The sequence below is a fragment of the Cyclopterus lumpus genome, chromosome 3 (genome assembly GCF_009769545.1).
Source record: "Cyclopterus lumpus isolate fCycLum1 chromosome 3, fCycLum1.pri, whole genome shotgun sequence".
NCBI classification, from domain to species: Eukaryota; Metazoa; Chordata; class Actinopteri; order Perciformes; family Cyclopteridae; genus Cyclopterus; species Cyclopterus lumpus.
Window position 1 is genome coordinate 31,113,254 of NC_046968.1, and position 24,133 is coordinate 31,137,386.

Sequence of the window (24,133 nt, forward strand, 5' to 3'; positions counted from 1 at the left end):
GGATCGTCAACAACATCAACGTCAACGACTGGACCGTCAACAAACAAACAACGTCAACGACTGGACCGTCAACAAACAAACAACATCAACGACTGGACCGTCAACAAACAAACAACATCAACGACTGGACCATCAACAATGTCAACGACTGGACCGTCAACAAACAAACAACATCAACATCAACGACTGGACCATCAACAACATCAACGTCAACGACTGGACCATCAACAACATCAACGTCAACGACTGGACCGTCAACAAACAAACAACATCAACGTCAACGACTGGACCGTCAACAAACAAACATCAACGTTAACGACTGGACCGTCAACAAACAAACAACATCAACGACTGGACCGTCAACAACATCAACGTCAACGACTGGACCGTCAACAAACAAACAACGTCAACAACTGGACCGTTAACAAACAAACATCAACGTCAACGACTGGACCGTCAACAAACAAACAACATCAATGTCATCGACTGGACCGTCAACAACATCAACGACTGCACCGTCAACTCTGACCTTCTGGAGCCTACATTGAACACCACATTGACTGTCTCACAGACTGTATGCAGAGCCTTGTGGTACAGTGTGGTACATTGTTGTACATTGTTGGTACATTGTTGGTACATTGTTGTACAGTGTGGTACATTGTGGTACATTGTTGTACAGTGTGGTACATTGTTGTACATTGTAGTATATTGTTGTACATTGTTGTACATTGTGGTACATTGTTGTACATTGTTGGTACATTGTTGTACAGTGTGGTACATTGTGGTACATTGTTGTACAGTGTGGTACATTGTAGTATATTGTTGTACATTGTGGTACATTGTTGTACATTGTTGTACATTGTGGTACATTGTTGTACATTGTTGTACAGTGTGGTACATTGTGGTACATTGTTGTACAGTGTAGTATATTGTGGTACATTGTTGTACATTGTGGTACATTGTGGTACATTGTTCTACAGTGTGGTACAGTGTGGTACATTGTGGTACATTGTTCTACAGTGTCGGCGATGCAGAACATCGTGGTTTTGGTGGAACTCATGCAATAAAAGTTCTATATGTTCATCTCCACATACATGAATATACACTTATATATTATCTTATATATTATCTATTGTTCTGAAAGAGTTGAGATAGTTATGTTAGATCTCATTGGATGATGCATGTCATTACACCGACTGCCAGCAGGCACATTTAAAGAATGAGGCACTAAAAATGGGCCGATACATTTTCCCAACACTGATGCTGCGTTGAGAGTAGATTCAATGGAAGTCAATGTAGACGAATGGACGTGAATAAAGAGGATGTTCATCCACCTATCTAGACGTAGTCGGTGAAAGTCACCGAGCTGTGTGAGCCTACGGGTGATGTTATGTATATATATATATATATATATATATATATATATATATATATGATATTAATGTTGTCACAGACACAAAATGAAAAGATGGTAGCCTAGCTTAGCACAAAGGAAGCTAAGGGAAACGGTTAGCTCCACCTCTGTAACTGAGGGACCAAACCTCTACAGGATGTTTGTGATGGGTCACCTTCTTTCTGCGGCCTCCACTGGAACTCCAGCACCACGTCGTCGTGTCCCACGAAGGCGTGAACGGGACTGTTGAGGTCCAGCGTGCTCCACAGCAGCAGACTGTTCTCCCTCCGCAGCTGAGGAACCATCACCGTGACCAGACCGTTGGAGAACGGCTGTGAACACACAAGACAGAAAACACTCTGTAAACTCTTGAAAGCACTCAGAAAGCAATCCAAAACACCCTGAAAGCAATCTAAAAACACACTGAAAGCACTCTAAAAACACACTGAAAGCACTCTAAAAACACCCTGAAAGCAATCTAAAAACACACTGAAAGCACTCTAAAAACACCCTGAAAGCAATCTAAAAACACCCTAAAAACACCCTGAAAGCACTATGAAAACACCCTGAAAGCACTCTAAAAACACCCTGAAAGCAATCTAAAAACACCCTAAAAACACCCTGAAAGCACTATGAAAACACCCTAAAAGCACTCTAAAAACACCCTGAAAGGAATCTAAAAAAACACTAAAAACACCCTGAAAGCACTATGAAAACACCCTAAAAGCACTCTAAAAACACCCTAAAAGCACTCTAAAAACACCCTGAAAGCAATCTAAAAACACCCTGAAAGCACTATGAAAACACCCTGAAAGCACTATGAAAACACCCTAAAAACACCCTAAAAACACCCTGAAAGCACTATGAAAACACCCTGAAAGCACTCTAAAAACACCCTGAAAGCAATCTAAAAACACCCTAAAAGCACTCTAAAAACACCCTAAAAACACCCTAAAAACACCCTGAAAGCACTCTAAAAACACCCTGAAAGCAATCTAAAAACACCCTAAAAACACCCTGAAAGCACTATGAAAACACCCTAAAAGCACTATGAAAACACCCTGAAAGCACTATGAAAACACCCTGAAAGCACTATGAAAACACCCTGAAAGCAATCTAAAAACACCCTGAAAGCACTCTAAAAACACCCTGAAAGCACTATGAAAACACCCTGAAAGCACCATTAAAGCACAGTGAAAACACTCTGTAAACTCTTGAAAGCACTATCAAAGCACTATAAAGTAAAGCAATTCAATTCAATTCTGTTTATTTTATATAGCCCAATATCACAAATTTGCCTCAGAGGGCTTTACAATCTGTACGTAAAAAAGCACTATTAAATTAAATTCAATTTATTTTGTATATATATTTTGTATTAAAGCACTCTAAAGCAGTATGAAAGCACTCTGAAAGTACTGTGAAATCACTCTGAAAGCACTATGAAAGCACTCTGAAAGCACTCTGAAAGCACTCTGAAAGCACTATGAAAGCACTCTGAAAGCACTATGAAAGCACTCTGAAAGCACTCTGAAAGCACTCTGAAAGCACTATGAAAGCACTCTGAAAGCACTCTGAAAGCACTCTGAAAGCACTCTGAAATCACTCTGAAAGCACTCTGAAAGCACTCTGAAAGCATTATGAAATCACTCTGAAAGCCCTCTGAAAGCACTATGAAAGCACTCTGAAATCACTCTGAAAGCATTATGAAATCACTCAGAAAGCACTCTGAAAGCATTATGAAATCACTCTGAAAGCCCTCTGAAAGCACTATGAAAGCACTCTGAAATCACTCTGAAAGCACTATGAAAGCATTATGAAATCACTCTAAAAGCACTCTGAAAGCACTCTGAAATCACTCTGAAAGCACTATGAAAGCATTATGAAATCACTCTGAAATCACTCTGAAAGCACTCTGAAATCACTCTGAAAGCACTATGAAAGCATTATGAAATCACTCTGAAATCACTATGAAAGCACTCTGAAAGCACTATGAAAGCACTCTGAAAGCACTATGAAATCACTCTGAAAGCACTATGAAAGCACTATGAAAGCACTCTGAAATCACTCTGAAAGCACTATGAAAGCACTCTAAAATCACTCTGAAATCACTCTGAAAGCACTCTGAAAGCACTATGAAAGCACTCTGAAAGCACTATGAAAGTACTATGAAATCACTCTGAAAGCACTATGAAAGCACTATGAAATCACTCTGAAAGCACTATGAAAGCATTATGAAATCACTCTGAAAGCACTCTGAAATCACTCTGAAAGCACTATGAAAGCACTCTGAAATCACTCAGAAAGCACTATGAAAGCATTATGAAATCACTATGAAAGCATTATGAAATCACTCTGAAAGCACTCTGAAAGCACTCTGAAATCACTCTGAAAGCACTCTGAAAGCACTATGAAAGCACTCTGAAAGCACTCTGAAAGCCCTCTGAAAGCACTATGAAAGCACTCTGAAAGCACTCTGAAAGCACTATGAAATCACTCTGAAAGCCCTCTGAAAGCACTATGAAAGCACTCTGAAAGCACTATGAAATCACTCTGAAAGCACTCTGAAAGCACTATGAAAGCATTATGAAATCACTCTGAAAGCCCTCTGAAAGCAATATGAAAGCACTCTGAAAGCACTATGAAAGCACTCTGAAAGCACTCTGAAAGCCCTCTGAAAGCACTCTGAAAGCACTATGAAATCACTCTGAAAGCCCTCTGAAAGCACTATGAAAGCACTCTGAAATCACTCTGAAATCACTCTGAAAGCCCTCTGAAAGCACTATGAAAGCACTCTGAAAGCACTATGAAAGCACTCTGAAAGCACTCTGAAAGCACTATGAAAGCACTATGAAAGCACTCTGAAAGCACTCTGAAATCACTCTGAAAGCACTCTGAAAGCACTATGAAAGCACTCTGAAAGCACTCTGAAAGCACTATGAAATCACTCTAAAGCACTATGAAAGCACTCTAAAGCACTATGAAAGCACTCTAAAGCACTATGAAAGCACTCTAAAGCACTATGAAAGCACTCTGAAAGCACTCTGAAAGCACTCTGAAAGCACTCTGAAAGCACTATGAAAGCACTCTGAAAGCACTATGAAAGCATTATGAAATCACTCTGAAAGCACTCTGAAAGCACTATGAAAGCACTATGAAAGCACTCTGAAAGCATTATGAAAGCATTATGAAATCACTCTGAAATCACTCTGAAAGCACTATGAAAGCACTCTGAAAGCACTATGAAAGCATTATGAAATCACTCAGAAAGCACTCTGAAATCACTCTGAAAGCACTATGAATGCATTATGAAATCACTCTGAAAGCACTATGAAAGCACTATGAAAGTACTATGAAATCACTCTGAAAGCACTATGAAAGCACTCTGAAATCACTCTGAAAGCACTATGAAAGCATTATGAAATCACTCTGAAAGCACTCTGAAAGCACTATGAAAGCACTCTGAAATCACTCTGAAAGCACTATGAATGCATTATGAAATCACTCTGAAAGCACTATGAAAGCACTCTGAAAGCACTATGAAAGCACTCTGAAAGCCCTCTGAAAGCCCTCTGAAAGCACTATGAAAGCACTCTGAAATCACTCTGAAATCACTCTGAAAGCCCTCTGAAAGCACTATGAAAGCACTCTGAAAGCACTCTGAAAGCACTATGAAAGCACTCTGAAATCACTCTGAAAGCACTATGAAAGCACTCTGAAATCACTCTGAAATCACTCTGAAAGCCCTCTGAAAGCACTATGAAATCACTATGAAAGCACTCTGAAAGCACTATGAAAGCACTCTGAAATCACTCTGAAAGCACTATGAAAGCACTCTGAAAGCACTATGAAATCACTCTGAAAGCACTCTGAAAGCACTATGAAAGCACTCTGAAATCACTCTGAAAGCACTCTGAAAGCACTCTGAAAGCACTCTGAAAGCACTATGAAAGTACTATGAAATCACTCTGAAAGCACTATGAAAGCATTATGAAATCACTCTGAAAGCACTATGAAAGCACTCTGAAAGCACTATGAAATCACTCTGAAAGCATTATGAAAGCACTATGAAAGCACTATGAAAGCACTCTGATATCACTCTGAAAGCACTATGAAAGCACTCTGAAAGCATTATGAAATCACTCAGAAAGCACTCTGAAAGCATTATGAAATCACTCAGAAAGCACTCTGAAAGCACTATGAAATCACTCTGAAAGCATTATGAAATCACTCAGAAAGCACTCTGAAAGCACTCTAAAAGCACTCTGAAAGCATTATGAAATCACTCTGAAAGCACTCTGAAAGCACTCTGAAATCACTATGAAAGCACTCTGAAAGCACTCTGAAAGTACTATGAAAGCACTCTGAAAGCACTATGAAATCACTCAGAAAGCACTCTGAAAGCACTCTGAAAGCATTATGAAATCACTCTGAAAGCACTCTGAAATCACTCTGAAATCACTATGAAAGCACTCTGAAAGCACTCTGAAAGTACTATGAAAGCACTCTGAAAGCACTATGAAAGCACTCTGAAATCACTCTGAAAGCATTATGAAAGCACTCTGAAAACCCTCTGAAAGCACTATGAAAGCACTCTGAAAGCACTATGAAAGCACTCTGAAAGCACTCTGAAAGCACTCTAAAAGCACTATGAAATCACTCTGAAAGCACTATGAAATCACTCAGAAAGCACTCTGAAAGCACTATGAAATCACTCTGAAAGCACTCTGAAATCACTCTGAAATCACTATGAAAGCACTCTGAAAGCACTCTGAAAGCACTATGAAAGCACTCTGAAATCACTCTGAAAGCATTATGAAAGCACTCTGAAAGCCCTCTAAAAGCACTATGAAAGCACTCTGAAAGCACTATGAAAGTACTATGAAAGCACTCTGAAATCACTCTGAAAGCACTATGAAAGCACTCTGAAATCACTCTGAAAGCACTATGAAAGTACTATGAAAGCACTATGAAATCACTCAGAAAGCACTCTGAATTCACTCTGAAAGCACTCTAAAGCACTCTAAAGCACTCTAAAAGCACTCTGAAAGCACTCTGAATTCACTCTGAAAGCACTCTAAAGCACTCTGAAAGCACTCTGAAAGCACTATGAAAGCACTATGAAAGCACTCTGAAAGCACTATGAAAGCATTATGAAAGCACTATGAAAGCACTATGAAATCACTCTGAAAGCACTATGAAATCACTCAGAAAGCACTCTGAAAGAACTCTGAAAGCATTATGAAATCACTCTGAAAGCACTCTGAAATCACTCTGAAATCACTATGAAAGCACTCTGAAAGCACTCTGAAAGAACTATGAAAGCACTCTGAAAGCACTATGAAAGTACTATGAAAGCACTCTGAAAGCACTCTGAAAGCACTATGAAAGCACTCTGAAATCACTCTGAAAGCATTATGAAAGCACTCTGAAAGCACTATGAAAGCACTCTGAAAGCACTATGAAAGCACTATGAAAGTACTATGAAAGCACTCTGAAATCACTCTGAAAGCACTCTGAAAGCACTATGAAAGCACTCTGAAATCACTCTGAAAGCACTCTGAAAGCACTATGAAAGTACTATGAAAGCACTCTGAAAGCACTATGAAATCACTCTGAAAGCACTATGAAAGCATTATGAAATCACTCAGAAAGCACTCTGAATTCACTCTGAAATCACTCTGAAAGCACTCTGAAAGCACTATGAAAGCACTCTGAAAGCATTATGAAAGCATTATGAAATCACTCTGAAAGCACTATGAAAGCACTCTGAAAGCACTATGAAAGCACTCTGAAAGCACTCTGAAAGCACTATGAAATCACTCTGAAAGCACTATGAAATCACTCAGAAAGCACTCTGAAAGCACTCTGAAAGCACTATGAAATCACTCTGAAAGCACTATGAAATCACTCTGAAAGCACTCTGAAAGCATTATGAAATCACTCTGAAAGCACTCTGAAATCACTCTGAAATCACTATGAAAGCACTCTGAAAGCACTCTGAAAGCACTCTGAAAGTACTATGAAAGCACTCTGAAAGCACTATGAAAGCACTCTGAAATCACTCTGAAAGCATTATGAAAGCACTCTGAAAGCCCTCTGAAAGCACTATGAAAGCACTCTGAAAGCACTATGAAAGCACTATGAAAGCACTCTGAAAGCACTCTAAAAGCACTATGAAATCACTCTGAAAGCACTATGAAATCACTCAGAAAGCACTCTGAAAGCACTCTGAAAGCACTATGAAATCACTCTGAAAGCACTCTGAAATCACTCTGAAATCACTATGAAAGCACTCTGAAAGCACTCTGAAAGCACTCTGAAAGCACTATGAAAGCACTCTGAAATCACTATAAAAGTACTATGAAAGCACTCTGAAATCACTCTGAAAGCACTATGAAAGTACTATGAAAGCACTATGAAATCACTCAGAAAGCACTCTGAATTCACTCTGAAAGCACTCTAAAGCACTCTAAAGCACTCTGAAAGCACTCTGAAAGCACTCTGAAAGCACTATGAAAGCACTCTGAAAGCACTATGAAAGCATTATGAAAGCACTATGAAAGCACTCTGAAAGCACTCTGAAAGCATTATGAAAGCACTCTGAAAGCACTCTGAAATCACTATGAAAGCACTATGAAAGCACTCTGAAAGCACTATGAAAGCATTATGAAAGCACTCTGAAAGCACTCTGAAAGCATTATGAAAGCACTCTGAAAGCACTCTGAAAGCATTATGAAAGCACTCTGAAAGCACTCTGAAATCACTATGAAAGCACTCTGAAAGCACTATGAAAGCACTCTGAAATCACTCTGAAAGCACTCTGAAAGCACTATGAAAGCACTCTGAAATCACTCTGAAAGCACTCTGAAAGCACTATGAAAGCACTCTGAAAGCACTATGAAATCACTCTGAAAGCACTATGAAAGCATTATGAAATCACTCAGAAAGCACTCTGAAAGCACTCTGAAAGCACTATGAAAGTACTATGAAAGCACTCTGAAATCACTCTGAAAGCACTCTGAAAGCACTATGAAAGCACTCTGAAATCACTCTGAAAGCACTCTGAAAGCACTATGAAAGCACTATGAAATCACTCTGAAAGCACTCTGAAAGCACTCTGAAAGCACTATGAAAGCACTCTGAAAGCATTATGAAAGCATTATGAAATCACTCTGAAAGCACTATGAAAGCACTCTGAAAGCACTATGAAAGCACTCTGAAAGCACTCTAAAAGCACTATGAAATCACTCTGAAAGCACTATGAAATCACTCAGAAAGCACTCTGAAAGCACTATGAAATCACTCTGAAAGCACTATGAAATCACTCAGAAAGCACTCTGAAAGCACTCTGAAAGCATTATGAAATCACTCTGAAAGCACTCTGAAATCACTCTGAAATCACTATGAAAGCACTATGAAAGCACTCTGAAAGCACTCTGAAAGCACTATGAAAGCACTCTGAAAGCATTATGAAATCACTCAGAAAGCACTCTGAATTCACTCTGAAAGCACTCTGAAAGCACTCTGAAAGCACTCTGAAAGCACTATGAAAGCACTATGAAAGCATTATGAAATCACTCAGAAAGCACTCTGAAAGCACTCTAAAGCACTCTGAAATCACTCTGAAAGCATTATGAAAGCACTCTGAAATCACTATGAAAGCACTCTAAAGCACTATGAAAGCACTCTGAAAGCATTATGAAATCACTCTGAAAGCACTCTGAAAGCACTCTGAAAGCATTCTGAAAGCACTATGAAAGCACTCTGAAAGCACTCTGAAATCACTATGAAAGCACTATGAAAGCACTCTGAAATCAGTCTGAAAGCATTATGAAAGCACTATGAAAGCACTCTGAAAGCACTCTGAAATCACTATGAAAGCACTATGAAAGTACTATGAAAGCACTCTGAAATCACTCTGAAAGCACTCTGAAAGCACTATGAAAGCACTATGAAAGTACTATGAAAGCACTATGAAAGCACTCTGAAAGCACTATGAAATCACTCTGAAAGCACTATGAAAGCATTATGAAATCACTCAGAAAGCACTCTGAATTCACTCTGAAATCACTCTGAAAGCATTATGAAAGCATTATGAAATCACTCTGAAAGCACTATGAAAGCACTCTGAAAGCACTATGAAAGCACTCTGAAAGCACTCTGAAAGCACTATGAAATCACTCTGAAAGCACTATGAAATCACTCAGAAAGCACTCTGAAAGCACTCTGAAAGCACTATGAAATCACTCTGAAAGCACTATGAAATCACTCTGAAAGCACTCTGAAAGCATTATGAAAGCACTCTGAAAGCCCTCTGAAAGCACTATGAAAGCACTCTGAAAGCACTATGAAAGCACTCTGAAAGCACTCTAAAAGCACTATGAAATCACTCTGAAAGCACTATGAAATCACTCAGAAAGCACTCTGAAAGCACTCTGAAAGCACTATGAAATCACTCTGAAAGCACTCTGAAATCACTCTGAAATCACTATGAAAGCACTCTGAAAGCACTCTGAAAGCACTCTGAAAGCACTATGAAAGCACTCTGAAATCACTATAAAAGTACTATGAAAGCACTCTGAAATCACTCTGAAAGCACTATGAAAGTACTATGAAAGCACTCAGAAAGCACTCTGAATTCACTCTGAAAGCACTCTAAAGCACTCTAAAGCACTCTAAAGCACTCTAAAGCACTCTGAAAGCACTCTGAAAGCACTATGAAAGCACTCTGAAAGCACTATGAAAGCATTATGAAAGCACTATGAAAGCACTCTGAAAGCACTCTGAAAGCATTATGAAAGCACTCTGAAAGCACTCTGAAATCACTATGAAAGCACTCTGAAATCACTATGAAAGCACTCTGAAAGCATTATGAAAGCACTCTGAAAGCACTATGAAAGCACTATGAAAGCACTCTGAAAGCACTATGAAAGCACTCTGAAAGCACTATGAAAGCACTCTGAAATCACTCTGAAAGCACTCTGAAAGCACTATGAAAGCACTCTGAAATCACTCTGAAAGCACTCTGAAAGCACTATGAAAGCACTCTGAAAGCACTATGAAATCACTCTGAAAGCACTATGAAAGCATTATGAAATCACTCAGAAAGCACTCTGAAAGCACTCTGAAAGCACTATGAAAGTACTATGAAAGCACTCTGAAATCACTCTGAAAGCACTCTGAAAGCACTATGAAAGCACTCTGAAATCACTCTGAAAGCACTCTGAAAGCACTATGAAAGCACTATGAAATCACTCTGAAAGCACTCTGAAAGCACTCTGAAAGCACTATGAAAGCACTCTGAAAGCATTATGAAAGCATTATGAAATCACTCTGAAAGCACTATGAAAGCACTCTGAAAGCACTATGAAAGCACTCTGAAAGCACTCTAAAAGCACTATGAAATCACTCTGAAAGCACTATGAAATCACTCAGAAAGCACTCTGAAAGCACTATGAAATCACTCTGAAAGCACTATGAAATCACTCTGAAAGCACTATGAAAGCACTCTGAAAGCATTATGAAATCACTCTGAAAGCACTCTGAAATCACTCTGAAATCACTATGAAAGCACTCTGAAAGCACTCTGAAAGCACTATGAAAGCACTCTGAAAGCATTATGAAATCACTCAGAAAGCACTCTGAATTCACTCTGAAAGCACTCTGAAAGCACTCTGAAAGCACTCTGAAAGCACTATGAAAGCATTATGAAATCACTCAGAAAGCACTCTGAAAGCACTCTAAAGCACTCTGAAATCACTCTGAAAGCATTATGAAAGCACTCTGAAATCACTATGAAAGCACTCTAAAGCACTATGAAAGCACTCTGAAAGCATTATGAAATCACTCTGAAAGCACTCTGAAAGCATTATGAAAGCACTATGAAAGCACTCTGAAAGCACTCTGAAATCACTATGAAAGCACTATGAAAGCACTCTGAAATCAGTCTGAAAGCATTATGAAAGCACTATGAAAGCACTCTGAAAGCACTCTGAAATCACTATGAAATCACTATGAAAGCACTCTGAAAGCACTCTGAAATCACTCTGAAATCACTCTGAAAGCATTATGAAAGCACTATGAAAGCACTCTGAAAGCACTCTGAAAGCACTATGAAAGCACTATGAAAGCACTCTAAAGCACTATGAAAGCACTCTGAAAGCATTATGAAATCACTCTGAAAGCACTCTGAAATCACTCTGAAAGCATTATGAAAGCACTATGAAAGCACTCTGAAAGCACTCTGAAAGCACTATGAAAGCACTATGAAAGCACTCTAAAGCACTATGAAAGCACTCTGAAAGCATTATGAAATCACTCTGAAAGCACTCTGAAATCACTCTGAAATCACTATGAAAGCACTATGAAAGCACTCTGAAAGCACTCTAAAAGCACTGTGAAAGCATTATGAATGTACTGTAAAAGTACTCAGAAAGCACTCTAAAAGCACAATGAAAGCACTATAAAGCATTATGAAAGCACTCTGAAAGCACTATAAAGCACTCTGAAAGCACTATGAAAGCACTATGAAAGCATTATGAAATCACTCAGAAAGCACTCTGAAAGCACTCTAAAGCACTCTGAAATCACTCTGAAAGCATTATGAAAGCACTCTGAAATCACTATGAAAGCACTATGAAAGCACTCTGAAAGCATTATGAAATCACTCTGAAAGCACTCTGAAAGCACTCTGAAAGCACTCTGAAAGCATTATGAAAGCACTATGAAAGCACTCTGAAAGCACTCTGAAATCACTATGAAAGCACTCTAAAGCACTATGAAAGCACTCTGAAAGCATTATGAAAGCACTATGAAAGCACTCTGAAAGCACTCTGAAATCACTATGAAAGCACTCTGAAATCACTCTGAAAGCACTATGAAAGTACTATGAAAGCACTCAGAAAGCACTCTGAATTCACTCTGAAAGCACTCTAAAGCACTCTAAAGCACTCTAAAGCACTCTAAAGCACTCTGAAAGCACTATGAAAGCACTCTGAAAGCACTCTGAAAGCATTATGAAAGCACTCTGAAAGCACTCTGAAATCACTATGAAAGCACTCTGAAATCACTATGAAAGCACTCTGAAAGCATTATGAAAGCACTCTGAAAGCACTATGAAAGCACTATGAAAGCACTCTGAAAGCACTATGAAAGCACTCTGAAAGCACTATGAAAGCACTCTGAAATCACTCTGAAAGCACTCTGAAAGCACTATGAAAGCACTCTGAAATCACTCTGAAAGCACTCTGAAAGCACTATGAAAGCACTCTGAAAGCACTATGAAATCACTCTGAAAGCACTATGAAAGCATTATGAAATCACTCAGAAAGCACTCTGAAAGCACTCTGAAAGCACTATGAAAGTACTATGAAAGCACTCTGAAATCACTCTGAAAGCACTCTGAAAGCACTATGAAAGCACTCTGAAATCACTCTGAAAGCACTCTGAAAGCACTATGAAAGCACTATGAAATCACTCTGAAAGCACTCTGAAAGCACTCTGAAAGCACTATGAAAGCACTCTGAAAGCATTATGAAAGCATTATGAAATCACTCTGAAAGCACTATGAAAGCACTCTGAAAGCACTATGAAAGCACTCTGAAAGCACTCTAAAAGCACTATGAAATCACTCTGAAAGCACTATGAAATCACTCAGAAAGCACTCTGAAAGCACTATGAAATCACTCTGAAAGCACTATGAAATCACTCAGAAAGCACTCTGAAAGCACTCTGAAAGCATTATGAAATCACTCTGAAAGCACTCTGAAATCACTCTGAAATCACTATGAAAGCACTCTGAAAGCACTCTGAAAGCACTATGAAAGCACTCTGAAAGCATTATGAAATCACTCAGAAAGCACTCTGAATTCACTCTGAAAGCACTCTGAAAGCACTCTGAAAGCACTCTGAAAGCACTATGAAAGCATTATGAAATCACTCAGAAAGCACTCTGAAAGCACTCTAAAGCACTCTGAAATCACTCTGAAAGCATTATGAAAGCACTCTGAAATCACTATGAAAGCACTCTAAAGCACTATGAAAGCACTCTGAAAGCATTATGAAATCACTCTGAAAGCACTCTGAAAGCATTATGAAAGCACTATGAAAGCACTCTGAAAGCACTCTGAAATCACTATGAAAGCACTATGAAAGCACTCTGAAATCAGTCTGAAAGCATTATGAAAGCACTATGAAAGCACTATGAAAGCACTCTGAAATCAGTCTGAAAGCATTATGAAAGCACTATGAAAGCACTCTGAAAGCACTCTGAAATCACTATGAAATCACTATGAAAGCACTCTGAAAGCACTCTGAAATCACTCTGAAATCACTCTGAAAGCATTATGAAAGCACTATGAAAGCACTCTGAAAGCACTCTGAAAGCACTATGAAAGCACTATGAAAGCACTCTAAAGCACTATGAAAGCACTCTGAAAGCATTATGAAATCACTCTGAAAGCACTCTGAAATCACTCTGAAAGCATTATGAAAGCACTATGAAAGCACTCTGAAAGCACTCTGAAAGCACTATGAAAGCACTATGAAAGCACTCTAAAGCACTATGAAAGCACTCTGAAAGCATTATGAAATCACTCTGAAAGCACTCTGAAATCACTCTGAAATCACTATGAAAGCACTATGAAAGCACTCTGAAAGCACTCTAAAAGCACTGTGAAAGCATTATGAATGTACTGTAAAAGTACTCAGAAAGCACTCTAAAAGCACAATGAAAGCACTATAAAGCATTATGAAAGCACTCTGAAAGCACTATAAAGCACTCTGAAAGCACTATGAAAGCACTATGAAAGCATTATGAAATCACTCAGAAAGCACTCTGAAAGCACTCTAAAGCACTCTGAAATCACTCTGAAAGCATTATGAAAGCACTCTGAAATCACTATGAAAGCACTCTAAAGCACTATGAAAGCACTCTGAAAGCATTATGAAATCACTCTGAAAGCACTCTGAAAGCACTCTGAAAGCACTCTGAAAGCATTATGAAAGCACTATGAAAGCACTCTGAAAGCACTCTGAAATCACTATGAAAGCACTCTAAAGCACTATGAAAGCACTCTGAAAGCACTCTGAAAGCATTATGAAAGCACTATGAAAGCACTCTGAAAGCACTCTGAAATCACTATGAAAGCACTCTGAAATCACTCTGAAATCACTCTGAAAGCATTATGAAAGCACTATGAAAGCACTCTGAAAGCACTCTGAAATCACTATGAAAGCACTATGAAAGCACTCTAAAGCACTATGAAAGCACTCTGAAAGCATTATGAAATCACTCTGAAAGCACTCTGAAATCACTCTGAAAGCATTATGAAAGCACTATGAAAGCACTCTGAAAGCACTCTGAAATCACTATGAAAGCACTATGAAAGCACTCTAAAGCACTATGAAAGCACTCTGAAAGCATTATGAAATCACTCTGAAAGCACTCTGAAATCACTCTGAAATCACTATGAAAGCACTATGAAAGCACTCTGAAAGCACTCTAAAAGCACTGTGAAAGCATTATGAATGTACTGTAAAAGTACTCAGAAAGCACTCTAAAAGCACAATGAAAGCACTATAAAGCATTATGAAAGCACTCTGAAAGCACTATAAAGCACTCTGAAAGCATTATGAAATCACTCAGAAAGCACTCTGAAAGCACTCTAAAGCACTCTGAAAGCATTATGAAAGCACTCTGAAATCACTATGAAAGCACTCTAAAGCACTATGAAAGCACTCTGAAAGCATTATGAAATCACTCTGAAAGCACTCTGAAAGCACTCTGAAAGCACTCTGAAAGCATTATGAAAGCACTATGAAAGCACTCTGAAAGCACTCTGAAATCACTATGAAAGCACTCTAAAGCACTATGAAAGCACTCTGAAAGCACTCTGAAAGCATTATGAAAGCACTATGAAAGCACTCTGAAAGCACTCTGAAATCACTATGAAAGCACTCTGAAATCACTCTGAAATCACTCTGAAAGCATTATGAAAGCACTATGAAAGCACTCTGAAAGCACTCTGAAATCACTATGAAAGCACTATGAAAGCACTCTAAAGCACTATGAAAGCACTCTGAAAGCATTATGAAATCACTCTGAAAGCACTCTGAAATCACTCTGAAAGCATTATGAAAGCACTATGAAAGCACTCTGAAAGCACTCTGAAATCACTATGAAAGCACTCTGAAATCACTATGAAAGCACTATGAAAGCACTGTGAAAGCATTATGAATGTACTGTAAAAGTACTCAGAAAGCACTCTAAAAGCACAATGAAAGCACTATAAAGCATTATGAAAGCACTCTGAAAGCACTATAAAGCACTCTGAAAGCACTCAGAAAGCACTATGAAATCATTCTAACCTCTTAGCGTTCCTGTAAAATTCAGGTAAAACAGCTATCCAGGCACACCCAAAGTAAATTGAAAGCTAAAAGTATTTCTATTTCCGCCTGAATATTTTTGTGAAATAGATGCCTGCAGATGATTATAGCTGGGACTTATGGGCTGGAAAACACAATGGGAGCATAGCATAAAGCCTTACCTAGTCCAAGTCAAAAGTAGATTATGATTTCACAGAAAATGAAGATTTGACAGATGTTTTACTAAGTGTATGTTTAGGCGTTTTCCAATAAAGGCCATTTGGAGACTCCATTTTAGGCCCTAATGAAAGGTGAAACAGAGGTATCATATACACATTCACTATTGCTGACACAAAGGAACTGAAGCATAAACACTTTATAGTGTTTTGTCCCCTAATTGAAACCAAATTGTGGGCACAATGAACCAACATCCAAAGGTTATCATTTCGCAGTGAAATTACAGGTTTTTCCTCAGACCTGGCATCCCGACCGGGACATCCTTGTTTTCGTCTTTTCAGTGGCTGTTCGAATCCAGCATCATTTGACAAATCTCACTGGGCGCGCACAATATACGAAAGAAGAGGGTCGGCCCTCTCCTTCTACGCTGACTCTGGGTAATGTGGGCTGTGAAGACGACATGTTGCTCCTATTGGCTCAAGTTTGCTGTCATTCGAAAGGTTAGAGTTCAACGGACAGTCTGAGAGAACAGCTTTTACAGAGAATCTTCTGAAATATTTTGTCATATCTGCCGGCTGATTTGAAATGATGCAACACCAGTTTGTGGATATTTATGGATGTAATCACGTGTTTTGGACAAAATATTTTACTGGATTGGATCGTCTGGACCTTTTTACGACGTAACAAGACCGTTTTTATTGGATTGTTATGATGTGTGACTCAAAACGAGGCTTCATCGGTGAGTCGGTTTGATTTTAAAATCGTTTGTTTGTTTGTTGTTGTCTGACAAAAACGTTGCCTGTAGCTGCTGTGGTGGTCCGATCTTGAAATGGAGTGGATAGTTAGAATCACAAGAATCGTAAGTTTCCAGGACCATATGGCACTAGTGCCTAACTATAACTAGACAGTGAACGGTACGATCTGCAGCGCACAGTTCTAAAGTGGAACGTTAAGAGGCTAAAAGCACTAGGAAACACTCACAGATCCAGCAACCTTTTTGGGGAGTTTTTCCTGATCCGATGTGAGGTCAAAGGTCAGGGATGTCGTATGTGTACAGATGGTAAAGCCCTCTGAGGGGAGGTTGTAAGTTGTGATTTTGGGCTATACAAATAAACTGAATTGAATTGAATCTCTATCTGTCGACACTTACTTTCGTAAAGTTTCTCACTAAAGATCCTCTGAACATCAGTTGAAGAAGAAGAGAAGGAATCAGCTGGACGCTTAGATTTAAACAGGAAATACTTCCTGTTTCAGAGTTTCACAATAAAAGCATCCTTGAACAAGCTGGAGTTAATTTCATCAAAGCTCTACTTCCAACTTCATTATAGAAACAGAAGGTTGTCTGTTAGAACACCAGCTGATGAAAGATTAAACCTCTTCAATCAATATTTACTGATCAATAATCATCAGGATTCTGTCTGTCGGCAGTGAACTCGTCTTCATCGGTGAACTCATGTTGCAGTAATGTTTAAGGTTGTTCGATGATGCGTTTGAGACTCACCGTGTATCGGGCCTTCCACACTGGAACCTGACAGGACAGGATGTTCAGGTACTTCCTGGGCTGTCGGAAATCCCAAAACTAAACACAGTGCAGGAGAGAGATTCAGAGATGTAGAGATTCAGAGACGCAGAGATGTAGAGATTCAGATTCGTAGAGATGCAGAGATTCAGATATGTAGAGATGCAGAGATTCAGATATGAAGAGCTGCAGAGATTCAGATATGTAGAGATGCAGAGATTCAGATATGAAGAGCTGCAGAGATTCAGATATGTAGAGATGCAGAGATTCAGATATGAAGAGCTGCAGAGATTCAGAGATGCGGAGATGCAGAGATGCAGAGATGTAGAGATTCAGATATGTAGAGATGCAGATATGTAGAGATGCAAAGATGCAGAAATGTAGAGATACAGAGATTCAGATATGTAGAGATTCAGAGATGTAGAGATGCAGAGATTCAGATATGAAGAGATGCAGAGATTCAGATATGTAGAGATGCAGAGATTCAGATATGAAGAGATACAGAGATTCAGATATGTAGAGATTCAGATATGTAGAGATGCAGAGATTCAGATATGTAGAGATGCAGAGATTCAGATATGTAGAGATGCAGAGATTCAGATATGTAGAGATGCAGAGATTCAGATATGTAGAGATGCAGAGATTCAGATATGTAGAGATGCAGAGATTCAGATATGTAGAGATGCAGAGATTCAGATATGTAGAGATACAGAGATTCAGATATGTAGAGATTCAGATATGAAGAGCTGCAGAGATTCAGAGATGCGGAGATTCAGAGATGTAGAGATTCAGATATGTAGAGATGCAGAGATGCAGAAATGTAGAGATACAGATATTCAGATATGTAGAGATGCAGAGATGCTGAGATTCAGAGATGCTGAGATTCAGAGATGTAGAGATAAAGAAAACAGAAGTCTCTTCTTAGAAAACTGATGTCCAGCTGGTGAAGATCATTAGAAAAGGTTTCTCCTCTTTAATCTAACCAGTGCGTTTGTTTTCCTCACCCTCACAGAGTTGTCCTGGCTGGACGTGGAGAAGATGAACTCGTTATCCGGATGCCAGTCAAGGCCGTGGATCTTGGACAGGTGAGCTGCCACGTACTCGGACGCCGTGTTGGGTTTCTGTTAGAGAGGAGGACACAAACGGTGACCCCATGAGTTATTCAGATCCTCCAGATCATCCAGATCCTTCAGATCCTCCGGATCCTCCACATCCTCCAGATCCTTCAGAACCTCCAGATCCTCCAAATCCTTCAGATCCTCCAGATCCTTCCAATCCTTCTGATCCTCCAGATCATCCAGATCCTCCAAATCCTTCAGATCCTCCAGATCCTTCAGATCCTCCAGATCCTCCACATCCTCCAGATCCTTCAGAACCTCCAGATCCTCCAGATCCTCCAAATCCTTCAGATCCTCCAGATACTTCCGATCCTCCAGATCCTTCCGATCCTTCTGATCTTCCAGATCCTCCAGATCATCCACATCCTCCAGATCCTTCAGAACCTCCAGATCCTTCTGATCCTTCTGATCCTCCAGATCATCCAGATCCTCCAAATCCTTCAGATCCTCCAGCAGCTCACGCTGAGATCAGATCAGAACTCACTCTCTTGTCCCAGATCCGAACGTCTCCATCGTGACTGGACGCCAGCAGATACTGGTTCTTCCTGTTCCACTTCACCTGAGATGCTCCGGCTGGAGGAGACGGGACGTAAAGAAGAAGACCAACAGGTTTAATACGTTATTCTCTCCTGAGTCTTTGCATCTTTAACAACAGGAAGTATTCAAACCCAACGAGAGCTTCAGAACAAGGAGACCTTCTAATGTGCTCAGTCCCTGTCCTCATTGAGCAAGTTCGAAGAGGAAGAAGAAGAGGAAGAGGAAGAGGAAGAAGAAGAGGATGAGGAAGAAGAGGAAGAGGAAGAGGAAGAAGAAGAGGAAGAAGAGGAAGAGGAAGAGGAAGAAGAAGAGGAAGAAGAGGAAGAGGAAGAAGAAGAAGAGGAAGAGGATGAGGAAGAGGAAGAGGAAGAAGACTCACCAACAGCAGAAAGAGCCACGGTGGGTTTCCGAGTGTCTCTGTGGAGTCAACAAAGGAAATGTTACTCGTTACTGTAGAACATGAGACAACGAGGTAACGTCGAACCATTAGCTTTATATATATATATATATACAGTATAAATATCTATATCTATATAGTATATATATATATATGTACACACACATATATATATATATATATATATATATAGAGAGAGATATAGATATATAGAGATATATCTATATATATATATATATATTATATAGATATATCTATATATATATATATATATCTCTAAATATAAATATATATATCTATACTATATATATATATATATATATATATATATATATATATATATATATATACACACTATATAGATATATCTATATATATACACACTATATATCTATATATATATATATATATCTATACTATATAGATATATATAGTGTATATATATATATATATATATATCTCTATATATACACTATATAGATATATATATATATATATATATCAATAGATATATATCTATATCTATATAGATATAGTATATATATATGTATATATATACACTATATAGATACACACACACAAGATATATGGTGTCATTGCTTCCTCTCACCTGATGTCCCAGATGTAGATGTAGGTGTCCACTGAGCTGGTGACCAGGAACTCTGGTTCGAACCAGGACCAGTCCAGATCACTGAGTACATGAACACACCACAGTCAGTGATGACACCGCAGAGAGTCCTTGAACACATCACCGTGTCCAGACAGAGGTGTGTTTGATTTAACCCTATAGTTACCTGATGACCCGGGTGTGTCCCTGCAGAGAGCTGTGAACTTCTCCACAGCCGTCCCTCCACGAGTAAAGATCCACACGCTGGTTACTCTGAAGACACACAAACGGTTATCATATGTACTTCAGGAGCCCGTTTCCTTTGTGGTGAACGGCAGAACTCACCGAGGCAGCGAAGACGTGGGACTCTGATCGGTGAGGGTTCCATTGGACCGTCCCCACGTCCCACTTACTCTGGCGCCCAATCTTGCGCGGCGGTTCAGAGGGAGCCTCCAGGTTCACCATGTACAGGAAACGCCTCCTGGACAACGTGGATGAAGAAGACACGTTTGTGAACATTGAGTGAATCGGAAAGATTCTTTGTCAAATGCAAGTTTATATCTGGCCTGAGGGTCTTCTACCCTACTTCACCCGAGTGACAGTGAACACAGCTCCATGAAGTTACAATGTTTACAGAGTGACAGTGAACACAGCTCCATAAAGTTACAATGTTTACAGAGCGACAGTGAACACAGCTCGATGAAGTTACAATGTTTACAGAGTGACAGTGAACACAGCTCCATAAAGTTACAATGTTTACAGAGTGACAGTGAACACAGCTCCATAAAGTTACAATGTTTACAGAGTGACAGTGAACACAGCTCCATAAAGTTACAATGTTTACAGAGTGACAGTGAACACAGCTCCATAAAGTTACAATGTTTACAGAGCGACAGTGAACACAGCTCGATGAAGTTACAATGTTTACAGAGTGACAGTGAACACAGCTCCATAAAGTTACAATGTTTACAGAGTGACAGTGAACACAGCTCCATAATGTTACAATGTTTACAGAGTGACAGTGAACACAGCTCCATAATGTTACAATGTTTACAGAGTGACAGTGAACACAGCTCCATAAAGTTACAATGTTTACAGAGTGACAGTGAACACAGCTCCATAATGTTACAATGTTTACAGAGTGACAGTGAACACAGCTCCATAAAGTTACAATGTTTACAGAGTGACAGTGAACACAGCTCCATAAAGTTACAATGTTTACAGAGTGACAGTGAACACAGCTCCATAAAGTTACAATGTTTACAGAGTGACAGTGAACACAGCTCCATAAAGTTACAATGTTTACAGAGTGACAGTGAACACAGCTCCATAAAGTTACAATGTTTACAGAGTGACAGTGAACACAGCTCCATGAAGTTACAATGTTTACAGAGTGACAGTGAACACAGCTCCATAATGTTACAATGTTTACAGAGTGACAGTGAACACAGCTCCATAATGTTACAATGTTTACAGAGTGACAGTGAACACAGCTCCATAATGTTACAATGTTTACAGAGTGACAGTGAACACAGCTCGATGAAGTTACAATGTTTACAGAGCGACAGTGAACACAGCTCCATAATGTTACAATGTTTACAGAGTGACAGTGAACACAGCTCGATGAAGTTACAATGTTTACAGAGTGACAGTGAACACAGCTCCATAATGTTACAATGTTTACAGAGTGACAGTGAACACAGCTCCATAATGTTACAATGTTTACAGAGTGACAGTGAACACAGCTCCATAATGTTACAATGTTTACAGAGTGACAGTGAACACAGCTCCATAATGTTACAATGTTTACAGAGTGACAGTGAACACAGCTCGATGAAGTTACAATGTTTACAGAGTGACAGTGAACACAGCTCCATAATGTTACAATGTTTGCAGAGTGACAGTGAACACAGCTCGATGAAGTTACAATGTTTACAGAGTGACAGTGAACACAGCTCCATAATGTTACAATGTTTACAGGGTGACAGTGAACACAGCTCCATAATGTTACAATGTTTACAGAGTGACAGGGAACACAGCTCCATAATGTTACAATGTTTACAGAGTGACAGGGAACACAGCTCCATAATGTTACAATGTTTACAGAGTGACAGTGAACACAGCTCCATAATGTTACAATGTTTACAGAGTGACAGTGAACACAGCTCGATGAAGTTACAATGTTTACAGAGTGACAGTGAACACAGCTCGATGAAGTTACAATGTTTACAGAGTGACAGGGAACACAGCTCCATAAAGTTACAATGTTTACAGAGCGACAGTGAACACAGCTCGATGAAGTTACAATGTTTACAGAGTGACAGTGAACACAGCTCGATGAAGTTACAATGTTTACAGAGTGACAGTGAACACAGCTCGATGAAGTTACAATGTTTACAGAGTGACAGGGAACACAGCTCCATAAAGTTACAATGTTTACAGAGTGACAGTGAACACAGCTCCATAATGTTACAATGTTTACAGAGTGACAGTGAACACAGCTCCATAAAGTTACAATGTTTACAGAGTGACAGTGAACACAGCTCGATGAAGTTACAATGTTTACAGAGTGACAGTGAACACAGCTCCATAATGTTACAATGTTTACAGAGTGACAGTGAACACAGCTCGATGAAGTTACAATGTTTACAGAGTGACAGTGAACACAGCTCGATGAAGTTACAATGTTTACAGAGTGACAGTGAACACAGCTCCATAATGTTACAATGTTTACAGAGTGACAGTGAACACAGCTCGATGAAGTTACAATGTTTACAGAGTGACAGGGAACACAGCTCCATAAAGTTACAATGTTTACAGAGTGACAGTGAACACAGCTCCATAATGTTACAATGTTTACAGAGTGACAGTGAACACAGCTCCATAAAGTTACAATGTTTACAGAGTGACAGTGAACACAGCTCCATAATGTTACAATGTTTACAGAGTGACAGTGAACACAGCTCCATGTGTCTCTGTTTGTTTCTTCAGTCTACAGGACAAACTCTAAACTCTGTGTTGTGTTCAGGTGAACTCAACTTACCCAGACAGAACAGCGTGTGAGCCCAGGCAATCCACTGACATGGCGGTGGCCTGAAAACCAAAAAGAAGAGATGAAAGAAAAGATCAATAAAAGTGAGAAAGAAGGTTGGTCTGAAAACAACTTTGCGACACAGTACAAATACAATGTTACAGTAACAGTACTATTACTACTGTAAAACTGTAAATATACAATACTAAATATCCCCAAGCATTTAGAATACAGAACATAATTACACTTTTAAAACAACAACAGTGTCATATATGTATATGTTTATGGCAGCAACTATTTAAAGGAAGGATTTGATACTACACTACTTTCCTGTAATCCATTCATAACTACACGATGAACTCGATGAAAGGGTTTTCTGGGAGTTTTTCCTGATCCGATGTGAGGTCAAAGGTCAGATATGTCTTATGTGTACAGATTGTAAAGCCCTCTGAGGGGAGGTTGTGATTTTGGGCTTTACTAAATAAACTGAATTGAATTGATGTAGTTAATTGATTATCATCTATTGACCTCCAGATCACATGTGATGCTCCTTTAATAACTTGACCGATTATTCCTTTCTGGACATTAAATCGACCACCACGGCTGATCGATGCTCAGATCAAAGCGTGAACTCTCTTCCGCGTGTACTTCACTCACGACGGAGCGTTCATCTTTACCTGGGCATCCCGAAACTCAACCACCACATTCTCGCTGCTCCAGCGGGCCGCCATCTTCCCCCGTCCTCCACTGTCAACAGAACGTCACGTGATCCTGAGGAAACGTGACACCGAATTCACGAGCCCTGTGGGGGGAAGCGGTCAAATGCCTTCATTCTAAGGATCCCCGAAACGTAAAATGAATCATTAAAAAATATATATTTTTAGTTATGTATTTAGTATTATTATTTAATTTAATACACTTTTAATTATAGACACATTTAATTTAATACATATTTCTAATTGTAGAAGGAGCGACCACAACAAGTCCTTT

At 39.2% G+C, this 24,133-nt stretch overlaps 1 protein-coding gene across 4 annotated transcripts in view; it reads right to left on the reverse strand.

Annotated features, from left to right (window-relative positions):
* wdr59 (WD repeat domain 59) overlaps positions 1-24,133 on the reverse strand; it is a 48,661-nt gene that overhangs the window by 24,396 nt on the left and 132 nt on the right. The window contains exons 1-10 of one of the 4 annotated variants that reach the window (XR_004609254.1): positions 23,821-23,962; positions 23,156-23,205; positions 20,458-20,593; positions 20,300-20,385; positions 20,116-20,196; positions 19,488-19,525; positions 19,056-19,144; positions 18,458-18,574; positions 17,436-17,513; positions 1,569-1,725 (exon numbers count right to left, since the gene is read on the reverse strand). Coding sequence is in view for 3 of the 4 variants with exons in the window: in XM_034529582.1 (XP_034385473.1) it covers positions 1,569-1,725; positions 17,436-17,513; positions 18,458-18,574; positions 19,056-19,144; positions 19,488-19,525; positions 20,116-20,196; positions 20,300-20,385; positions 20,458-20,593; positions 23,156-23,205; positions 23,821-23,874 (886 nt within the window). In the remaining variant the exon portion in view is untranslated. Of the gene's footprint in view, positions 1-1,568; positions 1,726-17,435; positions 17,514-18,457; positions 18,575-19,055; positions 19,145-19,487; positions 19,526-20,115; positions 20,197-20,299; positions 20,386-20,457; positions 20,594-23,155; positions 23,206-23,820; positions 24,130-24,133 lie in introns of those variants that run through there. The other 3 variants (XM_034529582.1, XM_034529583.1, XM_034529580.1) reach the window with 3 other exon arrangements.